Source organism: Diuraphis noxia, unplaced genomic scaffold, assembly GCF_037042655.1.
Source record: "Diuraphis noxia isolate RWA-SAM2 unplaced genomic scaffold, SU_Dnox_SAM2 contig0001, whole genome shotgun sequence".
NCBI lineage: Eukaryota > Metazoa > Arthropoda > Insecta > Hemiptera > Aphididae > Diuraphis > Diuraphis noxia.
In genome coordinates this window covers 49,574,610-49,596,655 of record NW_028301711.1, presented here as the reverse complement: position 1 = coordinate 49,596,655, position 22,046 = coordinate 49,574,610, and the positions used below count along the sequence as shown (strand labels likewise).

At 25.2% G+C, this 22,046-nt stretch overlaps 4 protein-coding genes across 4 annotated transcripts; 2 read left to right on the top strand and 2 right to left on the bottom strand.

The window, feature by feature from the left end:
- The first annotated feature begins 6 nt into the window (after positions 1 to 6).
- On the top strand, positions 7 to 5,743 carry mei-W68 (meiotic W68). Its single transcript, XM_015507869.2, has 7 exons — positions 7 to 99; positions 274 to 423; positions 1,670 to 1,866; positions 2,244 to 2,392; positions 2,507 to 2,644; positions 2,793 to 2,972; positions 5,672 to 5,743. Exons 1-7 carry the CDS (start codon positions 71 to 73, stop codon positions 5,717 to 5,719), a joined length of 891 nt encoding a protein of 296 aa, XP_015363355.2. The 5' UTR covers positions 7 to 70; the 3' UTR covers positions 5,720 to 5,743.
- Positions 5,744 to 6,413: 670 nt separating this feature from the next.
- LOC107161468 (E3 ubiquitin-protein ligase RMND5A-like) lies at positions 6,414 to 15,555 on the top strand. Its single transcript, XM_015507888.2, has 11 exons — positions 6,414 to 6,928; positions 7,074 to 7,233; positions 8,080 to 8,210; positions 8,287 to 8,424; positions 8,589 to 8,726; positions 9,390 to 9,566; positions 9,664 to 9,796; positions 9,852 to 10,017; positions 14,391 to 14,493; positions 14,578 to 14,732; positions 14,800 to 15,555. The coding sequence occupies exons 2-11, from the start codon at positions 7,083 to 7,085 to the stop codon at positions 14,861 to 14,863; spliced, it is 1,356 nt and encodes a 451-aa protein (XP_015363374.1). The 5' UTR covers positions 6,414 to 6,928; positions 7,074 to 7,082; the 3' UTR covers positions 14,864 to 15,555.
- A 211-nt stretch (positions 15,556 to 15,766) lies between these two features.
- Positions 15,767 to 19,207, bottom strand: LOC107161454 (transmembrane emp24 domain-containing protein bai-like). The gene is made up of 5 exons (XM_089224548.1): positions 18,225 to 19,207; positions 17,560 to 17,680; positions 17,210 to 17,280; positions 16,510 to 16,636; positions 15,767 to 16,445 (listed from the first exon to the last, which is right to left on the bottom strand). The coding sequence occupies exons 1-5, from the start codon at positions 18,399 to 18,401 to the stop codon at positions 16,324 to 16,326; spliced, it is 618 nt and encodes a 205-aa protein (XP_089080674.1). The 5' UTR covers positions 18,402 to 19,207; the 3' UTR covers positions 15,767 to 16,323.
- A 994-nt stretch (positions 19,208 to 20,201) lies between these two features.
- Positions 20,202 to 21,942, bottom strand: LOC107161462 (uncharacterized). The gene is made up of 2 exons (XM_089224487.1): positions 21,580 to 21,942; positions 20,202 to 21,491 (listed from the first exon to the last, which is right to left on the bottom strand). The coding sequence occupies exon 2, from the start codon at positions 21,358 to 21,360 to the stop codon at positions 20,656 to 20,658; it is 705 nt and encodes a 234-aa protein (XP_089080613.1). The 5' UTR covers positions 21,361 to 21,491; positions 21,580 to 21,942; the 3' UTR covers positions 20,202 to 20,655.
- Positions 21,943 to 22,046: the final 104 nt, after the last annotated feature.

The window sequence follows — 22,046 nt, the reverse complement described above, 5'->3', positions numbered from 1 at the left end:
GGAAATTTTAATACGAATAGAAAATATAATTTTAAATTTTGTCAATAGTGTATGCAATAACGATAAACTCATGATTAATTTAACTAAAGTGTCAAATTGGTGAGTCACCAACATATTATATAGGATAAGAAATATAAATTTATTGATTTACTTATTAGCTATAAATCTTTGTCATATGTATAGAGATTAAATATTTACAAGTTTGCTAATTTAATTTATAAACTCTATTTGAAAGATTTGTGCCTATAATTGTATAGATTATGTTTCCTGTAGGTCTAGTTGCATTTATGGTGATGAAAATCATCTGATAACTAAAACATTACAATTTCAAAGCCAACGAAGTCGAATTAATTACACAATTGTTATTTACCTTTTATCAAAAATTTATAAAAATTTAATGACAAAAACATCATGTACAACAAGGTAAAGTGTATTACAAATAATAATAAAATGTAAAAACTATTTTACTTTAGTATTTAATTATAAATTCAAGACAATTTTTAAAAATCGTAACTATAAACTTAGATATGACAATACCTAAGTATAATTTTATACTAAGTAGTATTTTATTTTAAATGCATTTGTTTAATAATGATTCAATTTTTTTTTAAAACTGTTTGAGATAGTTAAAACTTAATAATACCTATATTTATTGCAACAAATTTGCGGTTTGGAAATATTTAAAACAAATAATAAGTTTTTAAAATTCAAAATACCCAGTAAAGTTTTTGTTACCTATTGGATAAGAATGTTTCTAACTGTGATAGTTCTAAACATGCATAATGATTTGCCAATTAAATAAGATATAATAAAATGCACTAAAAATTGAACTATTAAAGGTTCAAAATATATACTATATATGCTATACATATTTTATAATGATTTATAGATCAATATTAAAAATTATTTAACAATATCACATTTTTATACTAGTAATATTTAATAATATACTATACACATATTTTTATTTATCTTATGTTTTTAAAACCATTCTTGAAATCTGAAGTTCAAGAAAAATGCCCACTAATAAATAAAAAAAAAATTGCATTTATAGATGAAAAGTGTTAAAATGAAAAATTGTATGAAATACAATTTAATATAACTACCTCTTAAAAAAACCAAACAGATAATTTTAACTCCAATGTGCACAGCAAAAAAAAAAATCATAAACACTTAAACCATACTATTAACATAGGTATAATTAGTGGAACAATTAAGTTAAATTAAGAATCTAGGGAAATTTTTGGCATTTTAAGTAGGTATTTACCTATAACCCATGCATATAACAGAAAGGTACATAGGCATAACTTGGACTTTTTTCACATGGGGAAAAAAATGATTTTTATGAATCTCACTATATTAATATTATATTATATTTAGCTGTATATGTGTAGCAAATGAACATAATTTAGTAAGTACGAGTTTGCTATGTGTCTCACTGCCTCAAAGCAGCTAGCCTACAATTATCTAATAGTATAGTTTTCAGTAGAATGTATACAATAAAGTCTTAAAATATATATAGTGCCTATGTTAAGTCTTTAGTATAAATTATTACCTAGGTATAAAAAAAAAGTATATAAATATTCTGAAATATAGACTATAGAGCAGTGTTATTATTTTTAAATATTATATTTTATATTTTATTTAATTGCAATTTCAATTATTTCAGAGAACTTTACTACGGAGACACAATTCTATTCAAACATAGTTATATTGTAAGAAAGGCTCTTATAGATATATGTTGTTTATTAGGTGCAAAATCTTGGGAACTAGGTATTACATTAACTTCTAGTGGTTTAGTAGCAGGAAATCTAAAGATTTATATGTCTAATGGAAAAATTCTTGATTGCTCAGATACTATCGAAGGTAAAGTTTGAATTCTTAATCTTTTAAATTTATTTTTTAACATTTTAATATTTTATTTCTATAACAAAACAAAAATAAGGAATTAATAGATAGTTATAATATCAATTCAGTTAGTAGCAACTAAAAGCTAGCAGGGTATTTTTTTCTATTATAAAATAGACCTATGTAGCTGGGATGCTGAATACTAGGTACTTATTGTTATTGAATTTTGATAAATGGCTGATTTTATGATAATTTATTTGTGGTTACCACTTACCATTTACTCTCATACACTCGGGCATTCTTTGTAACTTTTTGTTCAGAACTTAAAAATAATCTATATTTTTTAAGTAGGTATCTATCACATATTACGGGTGCTTATTATTTTATGGTTTTAGGTATACAAATACCTCAGGATATTTTAGAAATAGACAATTTCAAATCAAAAGCAAAATACATCTTAATAATTGAAAAAAATGCATCATTTCAAAAAATTATCAATGAAGGGCTATTGAAAAAAAATAAATGTACATTTGTTATGATAACTGTAAGTTAAATATAGGCTTATAGCTATGGACATTTAAATTTTATAATTATTGAATAGATTTTATTTATTTTTAAAAACCATTAAATTAACTACCTACATTGAAATATTTTTTAGGGTAAAGGATTTCCTGATATTAATACCCGGTTGTTTGTGAAACAGTTGTCTTGTAAATTAAATATACCAATATTAGTCTTAGTGGATGCAAATCCTTTTGGTATAGAAATCATGTGTGTTTACAGATTTGGCTCCAATGTAAGAAATAAGTAACTACCATATTTACTATATAAAACAATATGTACATTAACTAATAAATGTTGAGGGAAAAAAATATAAGTATTTAATTTTGCTTATTATATTATTATTATTTGCTTATTATAATTTGTTAATTTTTATTTTTTAGTCAATGGTTCATCAAAACGAAATGCTTTGTGTGCCATCAATTAAGTGGCTAGGAATTTATCCTACAGAAATAGAATCACTCAATTTACCAAGTATAGCATTAACAAATTTGGATAAAGACCGATTGAAATCTCTTTTAAAAAGATCTTATATAAACACTAATTATAAGCTTTTGCAACAGGTAAGTATCACTAAAATTAAATAATGTCATAGCAGGGATTAGCTAGGGTCTACTGTTTAGTTTAGGTAAATGCTAGGTATATGAACATTGGTTATAATTATTGCATAAATACACATGTGGATAATACAGTTTATTGTGTTAGTGTTTAAAAATAGACACATTCATTATACAATGTAAAAATATGACAATCTAATGTAGTTGTTCCTATAATAATGGTATATTATAGTTACTAGTTAATGGTGTTGTGTTCAGATCCTTTAATTCTCAGTGATAGAGAATTTTAATTCTTAATACATAATTTATATAACAATTTATAATTTATTGATAATGTTTAAACTTAATTTAAATTTTGATGCACTAAAATGATCTAAAAGGATCATCCAGTAACTTATGAATAGAACAAAGAAAAAAATTTAAAATATAGTAATCGAGCATTCAATTTTTAAAATCTGTATTTTTATTACATATAGGTTATTAATCAATAAAATTTCAATATAAAAACCTTTTATTGTTTTTTTCTGAGTTCAATCCTACACTTTTACTCTTATATAGCTAAAATTGTCAATGTACAATTTATTTATTATACATTTCCTGGAATAATCACATGATTGACAAATTATGAATAATGTATTGTTTAGGTATTAATGTTAGACCAAATAAACAGAAAATCAGAAATTGAGTCATTGACAACATTTACTCAAACATACCTAACCGAAGTTTATATAAAACAAAAAATTCTTACTCGAGAATTTATATAAGAAAAAGATATGCTTCCTACAAAAAAATAAAGTTTTCATTCCAGTATAAAAAATTTTAGAAATATTAAATGAATAGTTTTTGGTTAATGTTTGATAATTTAAAAATAAAATAAAGTATAGGTATTTATAATTACATAATACATAATTAATTACAAAATGTGCAAAAAAAAAGAAATGTTTTTAAATATTTTACAAGTTATTTTTAGTTTTATTGAAATTAAAATGTTAACCATTTGATACTAAAGTGATGTTCTATGAATGTAAATTTTTTCTAATGTAGATCGTAATATACATAAAAGATCTTACAACACCCATAACAAAAAAATCATAAGAATGGCTAAATGTATTTATCAATTTTATTTTATATTATGAACTTTTTTTATTAAAATATTGTATGTTATGGTAATTTATTATTATAATACTAAGAGTAAAAAAAAGTCTAGTTTTAAATCCGTTTTCTGTTCTACTACTTTTGGAAAATGTAGTCCAATTAATGTAGGATAGGTTTGGTTGGTTAGTTTTTAAAACTTTAAAAATCCAATTAAACATTTTAAAAATACAATACATGCAGACATTTTAAGATACATGTCAAATCTTTTTCATTTATCATACAATTGTATGATTATGTGTTGAAATTAATAATTTTAGTTTTATTCTATTTTACATTTTCTTAATTTTTAGTTTTTTTAATCAATTACATAAATTGAATTATCAAGTACTATTAAAAAAAATCTCTTTTTTTGTAAAAGCTCTGCTTTATAAAAGAGAACCAAAAGTTTTGGTCCAAAACGTTTAAACATAGGTAATTTTATTATTTAATATAACTATTATCACATGTATTACAAATTTTTTTAGCAACAAATATGTTCTTATATAAGTTATACATTATAATTATACATTTACTATGCATTTTTTCAATATATATAGAATGTAGTAACAGAACCAATGATCATAATATCTATCCTCATAGCATGTTAATTAATAAACAGCCTAGTTATACAAAAAAAGAAAAAAAAAACTATGATATTTAAGCTTAAAAAAAAGTTATGGTATAAATATTAACAGTTTAAATTTAATAACAGAAAAAGTTAGGTACTTACTATATGCAGACTTATATAGGTAAAATTATTGGCGAAGAATAGGGGGGGATGGTGGGCTAAGAGAGCTCTATAGCCTCTTAATAAATAATAATATTAAGGAATTGTTTATGATAATTGATAGGTATATTAAAATAATAATAAATACAAATAATATATAATAATAGTAACTAATTTTTGTTTATTGATATTTTAATTTCAAATTTGGACAAAATTTAATATTTCAATAAATAATACATTTTTTAGCTATTTTGTTGAAATTTAAAAATATTATATATGGTTCAAGGATACTTTACAGTTTACACTTCTAAAGTTTATTATTTTGTACACACCCACCACACAAAATGATCAATGACTTAAAAACCTAACCACTATTACGAATTCTAAGTTCTGACGTTTTGCTGTTTTTGAGAAAAAACGATGGATGAATGGTATTTGGCTATTATAGATTTAATAAAATATGTTTGAAATTATCAATGTAAATTATTTTATTATGTATACCTAATTGTGATTTATTTTTAAAAACAGTTTTTTTGTATTGACTGAAGGGGTAATCCATCTAACGTTTATGCGTTTATCTAAAAAATAGATTAAATTTATCAGACAATCTAAGAGAGGAATGTGTAAAGTGTAACCAAGATTACATAATAATTTTGACATTTTTTTCCCCCCGGCTATTTCAAAAAGTAGTAAAGATTTTAAATTTCAAAAACCTAAAAATATCTACTACATAATATACTTTTCTACCAAAAACGCTCGAAATAATTACTAAATTACAACTGCAAGACGAAATAAAAATAAAATTATAATTTTCTATTGAATTGTTACCTATTATAATTTATAGACTATGGGTCCTGGTAAATATTCCCCAAGACCTACAATCATTTACTGAGTCACCAAATACTTACGGATCACATAGGATCCGTTGACAAATTTTATCCAGCCCGCAGAGAAAAAAGTAATAACCGTATAGTACACGTTTTGTGGTTGTGCCGTAATGTAATTTATTAATTAAGCTCATTATTTATTACTTATTACCGACACGTTTGTAATTTTGATAGCCTACGAACAATTTCAATATTCCTACTAATGTGACTCTCGAAAAGTATTAATTGGTTACTCCTGTACTAATGTATAAGAGCCTAGTCTAGTCTCTATAGTATACAGTATATTATATGTCCTTGATGAATACTATTAATGTACCTCCACAGATCCATCCATGATTTAAATAATTATATAAATATTAAATACGTATTACACCATTACGTATCATTTCAACTATGCTCCCTCCTCCACCCAAGGTCCTAATGATCCTGAAGGTTCCAAACCTCAACGACCAACTTACCAAGAGGCAAGAGGGCGGCAAGATGCAAGAGATAACTTTATGCCACATTCTGTATGTTATACTAAAATATTATGCGTGCCACCATAGATAATAATATAATAATATAATGTCTATGCAATATATGCATGCCACACACCTTCAACACAGATAAGAGATAACATCGTTGAACAAACAACAATGTCTTTGGCACTTCGCACTTGGTAGTTGTGTACATATTCTATATAGTATATTCTATAATACTACAAATCATGATTCGTTCTCTGTCGTTGGCCTGCTTGTCCATGAACTCATGGAAATATTGATGAAAACATTGAAAACCGTAACGATTATATTGAGTATAATAATTTTGTACTGCTGGACGGGTGCCGGAGGGATTGTCGACTGTCAATTATTGCTTTAATCGCTGATTTAATATGCTTATAATTATAATTAATTAAATAGATAGTATGGTACTATTCTATTGTATTGCCATTTATTCCGAACGTTGAACAGATAATATTTTTTTAACGCCGTATTAGCATAATCTGAATAGAAGGGGAAAAGTTTGAATATTTCATCGGAGTTCTCCATTTATATACGTTTTATTTCGCGTCAAACATTGTAAATGCAATCATAAAATATTTCAAAGCGTAATAGTTGATGAACATTTTCGCCTTAAATCTATAATCATTTAAGTAGACTATTATCTTGTCTAGCAAAAGTATATATTGCTGTTGTAACAATTTTCATATTCGGACAGTGGTATTCAGAATCAAGGTACCTATTTATAATTGTATAATTTTTATACTCAATTCAACAAAACATATTTTTATGCATGCATTTATATTTTAAAATAATAAAAAACCGTTATTTCCTTGAATTTATAATTCGTACATATTAACTGCATATTTAATACTTAAAGGTTCTAGAAATGGATGCGTGCTTAGCTGTTGATCGTGAGGTCGACAAAGTATTGTCGAGGTTTGAAGACATGAGTAAAAGTTATAATGTTGTATTGCAGCAATTGATTGATAGCCTGGAAAAAATACAAAATGATTGGCAAACAAATGCTATTAAAGACGGTAAGAATTTAACCATCAATAATTAATCACAATAAATGTCAGATACAATACAAATGTGGGCATAGGCGAAACTAGAAATTTGTATAAAGACAGGCCAAATGAGAATTATGAAAAAAATTCTTATTATAAAATAAGTTTTTTTAAATTTAAATTTTATTATGTCAGTATATTATCCAGTTAGTATTAGGTCAGGCCATGGCCTTAGTGGCCTGACCCGTAGTTTCGCCTATGAATGTGGTAAACACCTACAGTAGATAGGTAGCTTTTTAAAATTTAAACTGATAAACAATCAAATTTCTTAAAGATTAGTTTTTAAATTAATTTGATCGGCATACATTTGTATATATTCAATATAATAAATAAAGATTCTGTATATTATAATTTATATTCATAATTAGAACAAATTTATTTTAATGCGATACTTCTTTTTTAAATTTAATGTTATAATTATGTATTTATTATATTTAAGTCATGTATTAATAATACACATTTTTGTATTAAGCTAGTATGAACATTATACTGAATTATTATATTGAATGTTTAATTAAGCTAAATATAAAATGATTATTCCATGAAAGAATCATGTTTACAAAAAAAGTGATACTGATATATCATTTTAAAAGCTAATGTTATTTATTATGACCAACAAATTAATATTTGAATTTTACTTCGAAAATGCAATACATTATTTAATAATAAATTGTACTTTCAAGTAAAAAAATTAAATCTTAAATAATTGCATTAAAATGAAAAATTATAGAAAAACTTATTGCATTTAATTAATCTTTTTACTTGCTAAGCAATAAATGCAGTAATAATGTATTTTTAATCTAATTTCTTTTTTAGAAAATAAAAAGTCATCAATTAATGAAATATCAAATTTAATTAATAAATCAAAAGAAAAAACACAACAATTAGCTATTGAACACCGAGAACTTCATAGTACTGTATCAAAAGTGGGAAAAGCAATTGACAGAGTATGATTTAATCTAATTTAGATTATTCATGATTTTACTAATAATAAAAATATTTGTATATTTACTTTATTTACAGAATTTTGTATCAGATTTTAACGCAACTTGTAAAGAGGATATTTTTGATGATCCAAAAAATGTTACATTTCTAAACTATATTATTTGTCAACATTTTTATAGACAAGGAAACTTGGATATTGCTGATGAACTTGTAATGGTTAGTTAATACAAATTATAATTTTACATTTATTTAGTTCGGTTAATTACTTTTAAAAGATAAGTCTGTTAACATCTTTTTTTGCGAATTTAAGAAATACATTTGTAATTGCAAAAAAAAGTTATACTTTTCTTTAAATATTTACAAATAACAATTTTTTATAGGAATCTGGAATAGTCATGGAGCCTAGCATAAGAGAACCATTTGCTAAATTGAAACACATCAAAGAGTCATTAATCAAAAAAAATATTAACCCAGCTTTAGAATGGGCAAAAGAAAATCGTGCAGTGTTAGATACTCAGGTAAATATACAATTTAATTAAATGTTGATTTAAATGTATAACTTAGGGTTGTAAAAATAGGTTTCCTAAATGTAATACACTAATAAGCATTTTAAATTGTGATAATATTTTTATTTCATTCAATTTTCTAATATATTATAAGTAATAGATTAAAATAGTTTTAAGAACTTTACAAACAATGATGTAATGAGCTTTTTCTTTACTTGGAAATTAAGCTATTTTTATTATTTTTATTAATTGTTTAGTAACTAAGGAATTATATTTTTTATCGATTTGTTATTTTATATTAGAGAGTTTTACAAACAATGGCTCAGAAGTTAATGCATTTTACAGTTTTTTTTTAAATTTCTTAGATGATGTTTTCTTAGCTAAAAATGTGTTTCAATAACATGCAAATCTAGACAATTCATTTTTATTTTACATTTTCTGGCTTTTTTTACATGATAGGTCATTTTTAATTATTTTTACTCATTTCCTACGAATTAAAAAAAAAGATAGCTTCAATTCAAATTATTGTTTTTCTGATGAAGTTTCAAATATCACTGTAAGCCATTGATTGATACAAAACTAATAATAGAAAACCTGTATCTTAACCTCTTTTACAATATTTTACATTTAATATTGATATATTGACTAATATGAACATTTTTCATTTTGTTTTAGATGTACCCTCCATACCCATTGGTTAAAAGGATTTCATCGGCTTCAAATTTGCCGATTCGTATTCCATATCATGCAAAAAGAACTAAATTTTCTGGTGGCATAATGAAACCAAGGCCAAAGACAAAAAAGATCAAGAGAATGGAATTGGCAAAGAAAATAATGCAGCAATTTTATAAGGTTTGTAAAGGAATAAAATAATTAAATCAATGATGAAAAATTAAATTTTAAATAAGATAATAGTTTTATTTTAATACACACGGTTTTATTGTTATAGAGTTCTGCTCTTGAATTTAAGCTTCACCAACTTGCGTTTTTATCAATTATTCAAAAGGGTGTAGAATATCAAACTGAAGCTGTTACATATGCCCGAGCTAATTTTAGTCCATTTGTTGACAAATATGAAAAAGGTTAGTCGTTTAATTTCTTTAACAAGAAAAAGATGTATTAATTTTTTTTCTACAGAAATTCAAACTATGATGGGTATGCTATTGTTTATTCCACAAGGTATCAATAAATCACCATACTCAGATATGGTTCAAGAAAATATGTGGGATGAAGTAATTGAATTATTTACGAGGGATGCTTGTACTTTACTCGGATTAAGTTTTGATAGCTTACTGAATGTCAGGTACTATATTTAAATTAAATAATTTTTTCATCTGTAACAGTGGCAACCAATTAATACTTTAGCCATATTAGGAATCTAGAAATTGTTCTCTAGCTTTCAAAATTGCATCCGTTGTTAAAAACCAGTGAAAAAAAAAATTAACAGCCTTTTTTATATATGATTTACATTGATTAGGTTGTAATGTATTTAAATATTACTCCCTATTTTTTTTTTTTTTAAATTAAAAGCAATTATTGTTTTCAAAAATTAAATATTATCTTGTTGATAATTTTTAAGTATGAATTATTTTATTATACTATGTTCATTGTTATCAATATTGACATTTCTGTGGCTATTTCAAAAGAACCTTATTAAACTTTTTTTTTTATTAATTATTATAAGTTTATTTGAGCATTTAAGATATTGAATTTGATTATTGATCCTATACATTGAATTTTTAGGCTTATGAAATTGTTTTATATTTGACTGTTTGAAATTATATTTTATGAATCAAATATATGCTCTTAGAACTCAGGAATTTTAGAATCTGATACTTAAAACTCCAAAGATTTGATTAACTCTCGGTACATGATTAAAATACTTGTATAATTATTTTATTTTATACATATGTAGTAATCTAGTTTTCTGTTATTTACAAATTAATTATTGATTGCTTATAGCAGTGGTCTCAAACCGCCAAATATTAACACATCAAAAGTTTAGGGGCTAAAGCACCTTATTTTAACTCTTAACATTAAATCCGAAATAAGTTAAAATAATATTGATTTCTTCTATTAACTATAATTGTTATAATATAACTGTGTTTAATCCTGTATTACATAATATCTACCTACATATTGATTTTTTGTTAAATGATAACTTATTTTTATTTTAAAAATATTTAAGGAAATAAATGTTTCTTGCAGCCATAGGTTTAAGATTACTGCCTTAGAGAATATAGTGAATCAAAAAGTATGAGAACTTCCGCTTTTAAGATGATGTCAGCACACCATTGGTTTTATTTCCCTGTCTTAAGCGCAACTTACCAATTTTATGTTTACCACATTGACTGCCATACGGCTGCCGGCGTCCGTATAATAATAATTAGGTATTGATAATTTTTAGACCGCCGGCTGCCGTACCATATCATTCGTAGGAGGCCATACAGCCGCGGGCTGCCGTAAATTAATTTGGATTTATATTATTAACTTTTCCATGGCACTACAATAATGATCTTGAAATATGCTGTGGCGTAGTGGGAATAATTGCAATTTTTTTTTATGCAATAAACATAATTTTAACATTTTTTTTGTATTTTTAATTTTTTTTTTTCAAATTCAATAGTACAATTACAAATTTATAATGACACTGTAAAATGTCTTTGGCGTACCCATGATAAATATTCTTGAGGCCGCCGGCGGCTGCATGGCAGTCAACGTGTTAACAGAACCAACCAAGAGTTATTACTTTTAATATTAAAGTGAATGCATCTATTTTCTAACTTTAACCTAAGAACGTTACCTGTGTCCCCAAATAAAGTAATAACACAGCGTTGGTTCTGCTAAATCATAGGTTCTTAACCGGGGGTCCGTAGATGATTACTCGGGGGTCCACGGAGTGGCTGTGAATTTTTTTTTTAAAAACCCAAAACTAAATTTGTTTTGATAGTGTTTTTAAAATAACAATAAAAATGTCTTGCTCGCATTCTGCCATATGAAAAATAATTTAGATTACGATAATCTTATATTATGTCATATAAACGATAAAGTTATCGGAATCGTAAAATAATATACGGGCATATAACAATACAATCTAACGAGCATTTCAATTGAACATGGAAACCCAATACCCATCACTTCAGTTGACCTGTCGCCGTCACGTTGTGCATTGTCCGACTCAACCATTGTTATAATATTCACTCTAGTTTTCACACCATTTTATTTTTATATTTTTTACATTTTAATAATTATTACAATGTCGAAAAAAAGAAAGTACGATGACTCTTATATGTCGTTTGGTTTTACATCTATTACCGAACGCAATGGTACACAAAAACCACAATGTTTTATCTGCGGAAAAATACTTGCAAATGGCAGCATGAAACCAACAAAGCTTAAAGATCATCTTGCTTCGGTACATCCTCAACATGCGTCAGATAGTCTGGAAGAATTTCAAATAAAAAAAGCACGTTTTGAAAATGCAGGTACATTACCCAAACTTGGATTTGTACCTCTGCAAAAACCGTGTCTCGAAGCATCTTACAAAGTAGCTTACCGCATTGCTAGAAGTAAAAAACCACATACAATTGGCGAGTCACTAATAAAACCATGTGCATTAGAAATGGTAGAATTAGTATGTAGTTTGGAACAATGAAAAAAAATTGAAGCTATACCTTTATCAAATGATACTATTAACTCTAGGATTTCTGATATGTTCACTAACATTGGACATTAAGGATGATATGCGCGTTGCTCTGTCCAATACGGTCCCAGATTTCAAGGCAATATTGCAATCAAAACAACAACAGATGTCACATTAGAAATTGTATTTGACTATAAGAAAGTGATTATTCATAATAATCTAATATAGATTTCGTTATTAGTAGTATTATGTATTAGATTTATCATTAAAAAATAATAAAAATAAAAATTTCATTTTTACATTTATTTAAATATATTGGGGGGTCCGTGATTATATTTTATACTTCAAAGGGGTCCAATGGACCAGAAAAGGTTAAGAATCTTTGTGCTAAATATAAATTTTCTATATTGTGTGAGAGTCAGAGAGCAAAAATAATTAATAACTGACATCCTCTTATAAAAATATATTTCTTAATATAACTACCATAATGATATGTACTTACGTAAATATTATAATTAGTTTTTATTTAGCGCAAGAATGCCTCAAATTGAAATAAGGCTATGTTGAATAGTGATTTCAGTGATTAATTGTATAAATTAAAACACATATACTGTCATAAAGTAAATATGGCTTTCTTACTCTGAAAATTAGCTAAAATTTATATAATTCAGTTTTAACCCAATTTTTTGGTGGCTAAATGAAAGTGATATTGAATGTGGCGATTTTACTTTATATCGAACTATTTTTTTAGTATTTGAAAGCTACAGCTTAGCTTAAAATTTATGAATTAAATTAAAACCGTTTCAACTGTAAAATTAAGATACTCTTATTAATTGTCTCTTAAACTATACTGCAGAAGCCTGGAGTTTCTTGAAATTTAAGTGATATTTTTATAACATCCAAGAAAATTTCTTTAAAAGTTTTGGCAAAGATATAATATTCACATTTAGATTACTTTTAAATGTATGTTGACTTGCTCACCTCTCATCATCATCATAGGCGTAACTACGTGTCAGGCTTGAGTGCTTAATTTAATAGAACTTGAAACTAAAATTATTAACTGATTTGTAATTAGAATGTATTATCATGTTTATAATTTTCCCTCTTTAATAAGATGTAAGTTAACATAAGAAAAGGTTCCAATGGTTCCATTGATTAAAAACATGAAATACTTTCCAGTTGCTATTGGCATTATTTTTTCTTCTCATTTTATTTAATTATACAAATGTTTTAAATTGAAAAACAAGTATTTTGTTCTTTATATTAATGAGTAGATTTCATAACTTTTTGGTGTACATTTGAATAACACAAATAAATAAAAATTAACTATTTATTGTTTATACATTTATTAATTGTTAGATTACTGCTTTTTATATTTTGTTTAACTTGACTTTGCTCAGGAACATTTTTTTTCTTGACAAATGGCAAGCTACAGTTGTATTCCTATATTCAAATTTGATCTACTTTAAGGAGAACCTACACATTTTTTTGTACTCGTCTACTTGACTGTACCTAGAGTATTTTTCCAAAGATATATATATATATATTTACTCAGGGTGTAGCAGACGGAACTGAATTTTAAAACAATTCTAAAAAATAAACTTCTGACTTAGATAAATCTTTTTACCATCAAAGTCGTTCTTATAATCAGATTCAAAAATAGGCTATTTAAAATTTATCCAAAAAAATTGTTTATTTAATTAAAATTGTTTATTTTCAGTATTAAAAAATAAACATAAACAAATATATTAAGCATGCAGTCCTAGAATCATTTAATGAACTAAAAAAAAAAATAAAAAATATTAATTTGAACAAAAATTATTCCAAAAGTCAGTTCTATCTGTTACACCTTGTATATTTTTCCTATTATAAATCAAGGCAAAGTAATCTGTACTACAAAAAAGTGCATTGGTATTATATTATATTATATATTATTTAATAACATTTCATATTTATATTAAAATAAAAATGTTATAACAAATAAAGATATATTTTATGTAAAAAAATATCTAATAATTTTTTCAATTTTCAAGTGTTAATGCTGGTTGTGCAGCTCTCCCTGCACTTTTAAATATCAAACACGTAATGACACAGCGGAAAGTGAATGATATTTGGAAAGGAAAAGATGAATTGCCTGTAAGTAGATTTATAAGTTAATAAGTTATTAATTGATGAAATCATTGATCTATAATACTAATAAATATATGCCTTGATAATTAGATTGAAATTGACTTAGACTCGGAGCATAGATATCATTCAATGTTTGCATGTCCTATTCTCAGACAACAAAGTTCAGATACCAACCCTCCTATGAGACTTATTTGTGGCCATATTATATCCAAAGATGCTTTACATAAATTAGGAACCTCAACTAAGTAAGATCAATTTCTTTAAACATAAGCATAGTATATGTAGCGATTTTGATATAATTGTTGTTTTTAGGTTGAAGTGCCCATATTGCCCAATGGAACAAAGTTCATCAGAAGCCAAACACATATGTTTTTAGGCATATTTACCACTAATCATTCAATTAAAATTGTAAATCTATTATTATCGTTATAAGCAAAATGTATCGATTAAAACTTAAGGTATGCTTTTCAACTTAATAACTATTTCTTTTCGATCATTATTCAACAGAAAAAAATATCATTAGATATTAATGAAAAGTTCAATTAGATGATAACTGTATAATTTATGTAATGATTTTTATAAAAATAAGTAGACGACAACTTTCTAATAATATTATACTTATACCAAGTAAAGATAATTTTAAGTTAATTTTATAACTCTTTTAACTGTGTAATTTAATAAAAGCGCGAACAATTTTATAATTATAATATCCAAAAATGAATATTTTTGTTCCTAAAATAAGATATTTAAATTAACACAATGAGTGCCTCGTAGTAACTGACATGAGTTGCTTGTATAGCAGCTTCAAATCGGCCTGTAAGTATGCTAATGTCTGTCATCAAGGCAATGCTAAAATAACCAATATAACCACGTATCAATATAGAAGGGTTGCCTTGTACCCAAACAAAATCTTTATGACTATACAATTTCTAGACGCTGTCGTGGAAGCAATGCTACTAATGTCAACCGAGGCACTCTGTGTGTTAGAAAGTTATATTTGTTGGAAATTTCTTTCATTTTTAAAATTGAACCACTTTGTATTACAATATAATATGTGAATTATTTTTATTCTTGAATTATTTTTTTTTTGTATGTTTCATGTTATATAAGTAACTAAATAATTTATCATAATTATAAACCACACTATGGGGGTGAAAATAAAAATAAAATTATGTTTCTGGAATCTTTAAAGTCATATCAAATACTATTTTTTGTACTATGTTAATAATTCTATCTCTATATATATTTGTCTGATAAATGTATGTATTAAAAACATGTATTTTTTTAAACACCACAATAGTTTAAGTTTATTGACAAAATATATGTATCAAGAAATATTTTATTATCATAATGAATATAATTGAATATATTTTCTTATTATAATAATAATTTGAATAATAACATAAAAACAGTCAATTTACTTGAATATTATAGGAAAAGACTAGAAATAACAATATGACAATACTTAAATATTTAGGTTATTTCATTATAATATAGTTGATGAGAGTTAGATCCATTACAGTTTTATCCAATTTTGGTATTAGTCTATACCTAGAATTATTAGTTATTTTTAGCATAAACCAATCAGTTTCATTAATTACTGTTGGTTAGTAAAATGTTTTTTCATTAGCAAATTTAAATATTAAGCTAAAATAATTGGAACTAATGAGAATTGGACAAAACTATGAATAGATTCAAAATCCTAATATCTATTTTTAATATGAGGTACATTTAACTACTTTTAATGAATTAAATAATAAATGTATTTAAATATGGCATTTAAATTATGACAGTCAAATGTATTATTAATTTTTATTTTTCTGATGTCTTCAAACCTTATTCGATTAATTTTTTTGCTTTGAAGTAACGCCTCAAATAAAAGACTTGCCAAGTTGCTAACGTAATCAAACAAATCATACTAAACAAACTAAAATAGAAGACTCTTTTGTTTGTAGATTCTGAAATAAATAAAATTTTAAATTTTAAATAGATAATATCTTAAATATTGTAATAAGAACTAACCATTTGTGTTACGCATTTCATCAGCTCGCATTTTCATATCCTTGAATTCTAATACAATAGCTTCTGAATAGTCTTCCAAACGCTTTAGATCCATCTCAAGGGGTTTTAATTTAAAAGCCTCAGCAACCTATCATTACAATTAATAAATAAAGACAATCATAAACATTATTATACAAGAAAAAGTAGTTGGGAAATTGTATCTAATAAAAAAAATATTGCATAGGTACTTAATAACTTAATAATATATAATTTATAAACATTTATAATAAATAGATAATTAGATATTTTTTAAAAACTAAACAATTTTAAAAAGTTACACAAAAATATAAATTTATCATATCATAAAAGTTTTTTCCCTTCTAAAATCTAAAGGTAAATCCACATTATATACAATTGCACTTGATTTGAGTATAAAATAATTATTATGATTGATATAATTTTTTCTGTATGTAATATAATGGAATTTTGGAATAAATATAGCGAATTTCAATTAAAATCCACCAAAATTGAGCAACAGGACAAGATAAACAATAATTCACTCTCAAAGTCTCAAGTGACATAGAAATCACTAAAATTCTAACAGGTACGTCTAAAGAAAGACATCTAGATCCAAAAATTCAAATGATAGATAAATATATTAATTTTAACCTGAGCGGAATCAAATAATACAGCTAATTATATTATACAAGAAAAAACTTGCCCCTTCATAGTTTTTAGCTTCTACTCCTGTTTTTATGTCCACAAAAACTTCTTGTACAGCACCTTGATGATCTGTAAATTATAATACTAAATTTACAATCCATATGATGAAATAACATTGTTGCATTTGTTAAGTAACTATACAGCATTTATAGGTAAATATATAACGTATGATCTAAAAACTTATATGAACCATATTTTTTCTTTGTGCATCGTAATAAAATATCCAAAATATATATTCATCAATCAAGTCACAAATTATAACTTACATTCATCTGAAAAACATGAAACAAAAAAAAAGGTATTAATTAATTTAATTCTATCTTCAAAATTTCTTTTGTTCATACTTACTATTTAAGACTTTTGAAGTAAAACATATTTCAAATATATCATTATTTTCTACACTAAGAGTAAACTTTCCAGAAGTTATATCTTCTTTCTGTGCCAATATATGATTTTTTGAATCTTTGACCTATGAATAGTATAAATATTTATTTTTATTTTTTAATGTTAAATAGTAATACCTATTTGCATTAGTAAATCTCAGAAAAAATAGGTGTATGCAGATACAAACTACACAATAGATAAAAATGATACTTAGGTACAATAAATTTATTTATTACTTATGAATTGTTAGTAAGTATTTAAGAAACAACTATTTTTTTTTTAAAGAATTTTACTATGATTAGGTCGATAATTAATAAATATTAGTTGGTAAAAGTATGTAAATTGAGCTATCTGATTGATTGGCTAAAACCTAATTTATTTCATATAATTAAAAAAAAACATTACTTACCACCTAATAATTATAGGTAAATTATTTATTAAATCCAGTAAGTAAATATTTTTTAACAGCTCATTTGAATTAATTAACTTAGGTAATTTATTAAAATTGCTCTTTTCAAAATGTTTACTACCAATAAATGTTAATATATAAGTATATTAATAAATAATGTAAATTGAAATAGAGCTTAAATCAAAGGTAGGTACCTAGTTGATTTTTTAAATATACTTACAACATAATCCACTTGCTGATCGTCAACCTGAGTTACTTCATACTCACCCTTGACCAATACATTTTCCCTGAGTTCTTCTCTGAGACATTTTCTACTGTTGGGTTGCATGTGCCATCTAATACAGGTGCCGATTGAGAGTATGGATAAAGAAATCATTAAATGTACTATAAAGTTCATGGTGACAAATAAACTTTTGAAATACTTAGGTAATACAAGTTTAATACAAATTTTTAAAAAGTGTGATCGATAACAATTTGTCAAACAATCATAGAACTAGGAAAATAAGTATTTTATTCAAGTGCTTTCGGCATATAAGTACTATCAGCTAAATGGGAAATCGAATTTCACTAATTCCAGTATCTAACACTGAAGGCGGCTAATCCGTAATGTATAAATACATAGACATTAAGCAAACACAGCAGAGAAATAAAATAAAATGCTATAAAAAACTTAAATTATTTATTTATTGACGTGTAATGTGTAATACAACTCAAACACGATTAAGATTAGTAAGATTATACCACGGATAAATGTGATTATAATACGAAGAATCGAAGAAATGTATTTTAAAAGTATAAATATGTTTTGTATAACGTGTATATTGATAATATAAATTGCTCCAGCGGCAAAGATAATAATATAACTGCCCTGAAGTTGTTGACAATTATTATAAAATGCCAATGAAACCTTTAAGGGACCGTATTACAATTTACAAACCACGGAATTCGGCCGGTAAAATCAGACGTGGTTCAAGCATAACCGAGGTTTAAACTATGATTGTAAAACGTATAGTACGTTTTATTCTGTGATACGTATTTCGTGTTATCTTGTTATCACGGTCCATGAAAGAGTCGTAATTCGTGAATTCGTGAAAACCTGAGCGACTAACTAAAAAAGTAAAAAACTTACCAAGTCGAGAAGCTACCATCAGTACCATGATATTACGAATTTACGATGAAAAAGCATTTAATGAAATATGAATCATGATACTGTTGTAACTTCATTGTTATTTGTTATATGGTATATAGATATTTGGTTTATAAATATATAATATTTTGAAGTAGTGTCAATGGACACACCCTTTACTCAAGCCTCCAAAGTCCAAACCTTGTAAAAAAATGTACTTATTGTTTTATTATATTACATATTGTAAATACATTTATTTATAAATAAATAAATATATATACATATATAATACTAGGCACTAGCTGATCCCCGTGCACATCAATGCCCATTTAAAACTAATAACTCTACATGATTCAAAATTTGTATTTAATTTCCGGTTAATAATAAGAGACCTCAGACCTACATTACAAAATGGCCACCAACTAAAATATGTAGCTTAAAATTATAAACACTGTTGATAAATACCATATATACTATATGTTATATGTATCTAAAGTGTTTTGCTCCTGGCACATATTTTAACAACTAATAACAATCACCTCACCAATCTATTAATTGTATTGTTTGCTCGGCATTAAGAAATACCCATACACACTAGTTTGTTTTTAAAATACTTATTGTACACTAATATAATGATCATGAATCAACAATTTTTTCATGCCAGGCCTTTTACAAACATTTAAAATGTTATGCCAAAGAAATAATAATAATAAAAAAAAATCAATTACAGATAATTAAATATTTTATAAAATTGTAACAGGTTAGATTGATAAAAACTCTTACAATAAATATGATCATTCAAGTAATCATGATTAGAAGATTGTCAGATTACTTTGACTGACAGTTAAATGAAAAAAATATAACGAGTTCAATATTAATCAATTATGATGAGTGACAATCATGAATCAATGAAAATTGTAATGACTTACTATTCATAAAGTTAAATTATTGTACTTGGTCCCTTAACATTTTCAACAGGATACAATATATATTGAATTAGTATCTCAATTGTTGATACTAACCTTTTCACTTTTGTAATTTCACAAATAAATAAAGTAAAATTAACAATTTATTGACCTTGTATTTTATTTTATTTACAATAATCACTGCTTAATAATCATACAAAATTCGATAAACAAATTTATATTTCAATAAGTTTTTGATTTATAGAATATAATATAAAGAACATGTATAGCAATTAAATATTACATTGTTTATGGATAGTTTATACATTCATCGCAATTTATATATTTTTTTAAACATTTAAATTAAAAATATTAAATAATAATGAACCTATAAATTGAATATTACATAAGTTTATTTATTTGTTTTAGTATTAAAAATCATTTTGAGTCCTCAATTTCTTATCTTTACAAAAATTTTATTAGGTAACAATAATAAGTACATATAAAGATAGAAAAATATATAAGAAATTGAAAAATACATTTTATACTCAATAGTCAGGCTTGGTTTACTTATAATATACATGCTTTAACTGTAAATATTTTTAACAATAAAACAATTTTTATTTTGTAGTAAGTTCCCTAGTATAGGGATGAGGCAACAGTGATGTAATTCCATTTATAATAGCCATTGGCTTACGTTGGACACACACTTTGTGAGACCAAGAACTACACAATAAAGCCAATTTACCATAAATATTTTGAGCCATTTCATCTGTTTCAATATTATTTTCACATACATAAACAGTATCAAAATAAAATGTTGGTGAACAAAAAATATTAAATGTCTTTTTGTCTAGTGATTCAATAATCGGTAAACAGTCATCTCTGTTATAAGTCATGATAACTCTAAATAAACAATCTTTGTGATGATTCCTTAATTTGCCAATATATTTTAACAAAGGGCCAAAATCATATGCAGCAACTTCTTCAGGCTTATCATTTTGATTCAAAATAGATGATAATTTTTCAATCACAATATTAATATTTGAGGTAAAATCCATAACTAGATTAAATGAGTGTGGAGTTAATAAACAAATTCCAAACGAGTTATTTTGAAATCGATTCTTTTGTAATGCAAAAAATCTGTATGCCCTTCGAATTATTTCTACACTAGACATCGAATCTATATTAGTAGGACTAAAATCAATGTCAATTTTAGATAACGCATAAGAATCTATAACAAATAATATTTTTTCATCTGGTAGATTTTTAAACTCAATGGGTGTTTTCGTCAGATTTTTTGATAGAGCGTTTGCATATGACATCGTAACAACAAATAATAATATATTAGAAATTACCAACAAAAACTTTTCAATTATCTTTTGAAGTTCAACTTCAGTTAGTTTTGGAATGTTTATGTGTTAATGGGTCCAGGTTGAATAATGTTGAAGAAATCCTAGAACAAAATTTAATTTGTATTAATATATTATGAAACACAACACAAACTGAAATATCAAATCGTTTTTATCTTGTGAACAGCATACCTAAATAATTTTCGATAGATAGTGCAATATAATAGCAATATTATATATAAGAGTAGACAACTAAAAATGGCCGGTAACTGGTGGCGTTCACGATAAAGAAAAATGTTCTATTAGCAAAATTGAATTACAGGAGCAAAACGCTAAACTATCAATAAATAATATTGTATGTTTATTAGTTTAAAATGATTTTGGCATACAACGTGACCTCGTGTCAAATAAAGATAGACTGGGTTATATTATTATGTTAAACAGTCAACACTAAAACTATTAACTAAACACCTACTACAAATAAATTATATAAACATTAAATTTACAATTTACAGAAATACGGGAAGTCGGGAAACAAAATTATGTTATTATGAAAACTTATTATCACAATATATTTTGTGGTTATCATGTTGGATTGATATCAGCCTGCCTCGGCGGTTACCATGAATTAATGATAAAAGAATTGTATGTAACGGTTT

Coding starts and splice junctions, on each gene's coding strand:
- mei-W68 (XM_015507869.2), top strand. CDS start 71: ATGATTAATTTAACTAAAGTGTCAAATTG. Junction 424..1,669: donor AAAACATCATGTACAACAAG/GTAAAGTGTATT, acceptor CAATTATTTCAG/AGAACTTTACTACGGAGACA. Junction 1,867..2,243: donor TTGCTCAGATACTATCGAAG/GTAAAGTTTGAA, acceptor TTATGGTTTTAG/GTATACAAATACCTCAGGAT.
- LOC107161468 (XM_015507888.2), top strand. CDS start 7,083: ATGGATGCGTGCTTAGCTGTTGATCGTGAGGTCGACAAAGTATTGTCG. Junction 8,727..9,389: donor GTGCAGTGTTAGATACTCAG/GTAAATATACAA, acceptor ATTTTGTTTTAG/ATGTACCCTCCATACCCATT. Junction 9,567..9,663: donor TAATGCAGCAATTTTATAAG/GTTTGTAAAGGA, acceptor TTATTGTTATAG/AGTTCTGCTCTTGAATTTAA.
- LOC107161454 (XM_089224548.1), bottom strand. CDS start 18,401: ATGAACTTTATAGTACATTTAATGATTTCTTTATCCATACTCTCAATC. Junction 16,637..17,209: donor AAGCTAAAAACTATGAAGGG/GCAAGTTTTTTC, acceptor TTGTAATGATAG/GTTGCTGAGGCTTTTAAATT. Junction 16,446..16,509: donor TGAAATGCGTAACACAAATG/GTTAGTTCTTAT, acceptor TATTTATTTCAG/AATCTACAAACAAAAGAGTC.
- LOC107161462 (XM_089224487.1), bottom strand. CDS start 21,360: ATGTCATATGCAAACGCTCTATCAAAAAATCTGACGAAAACACCCATT.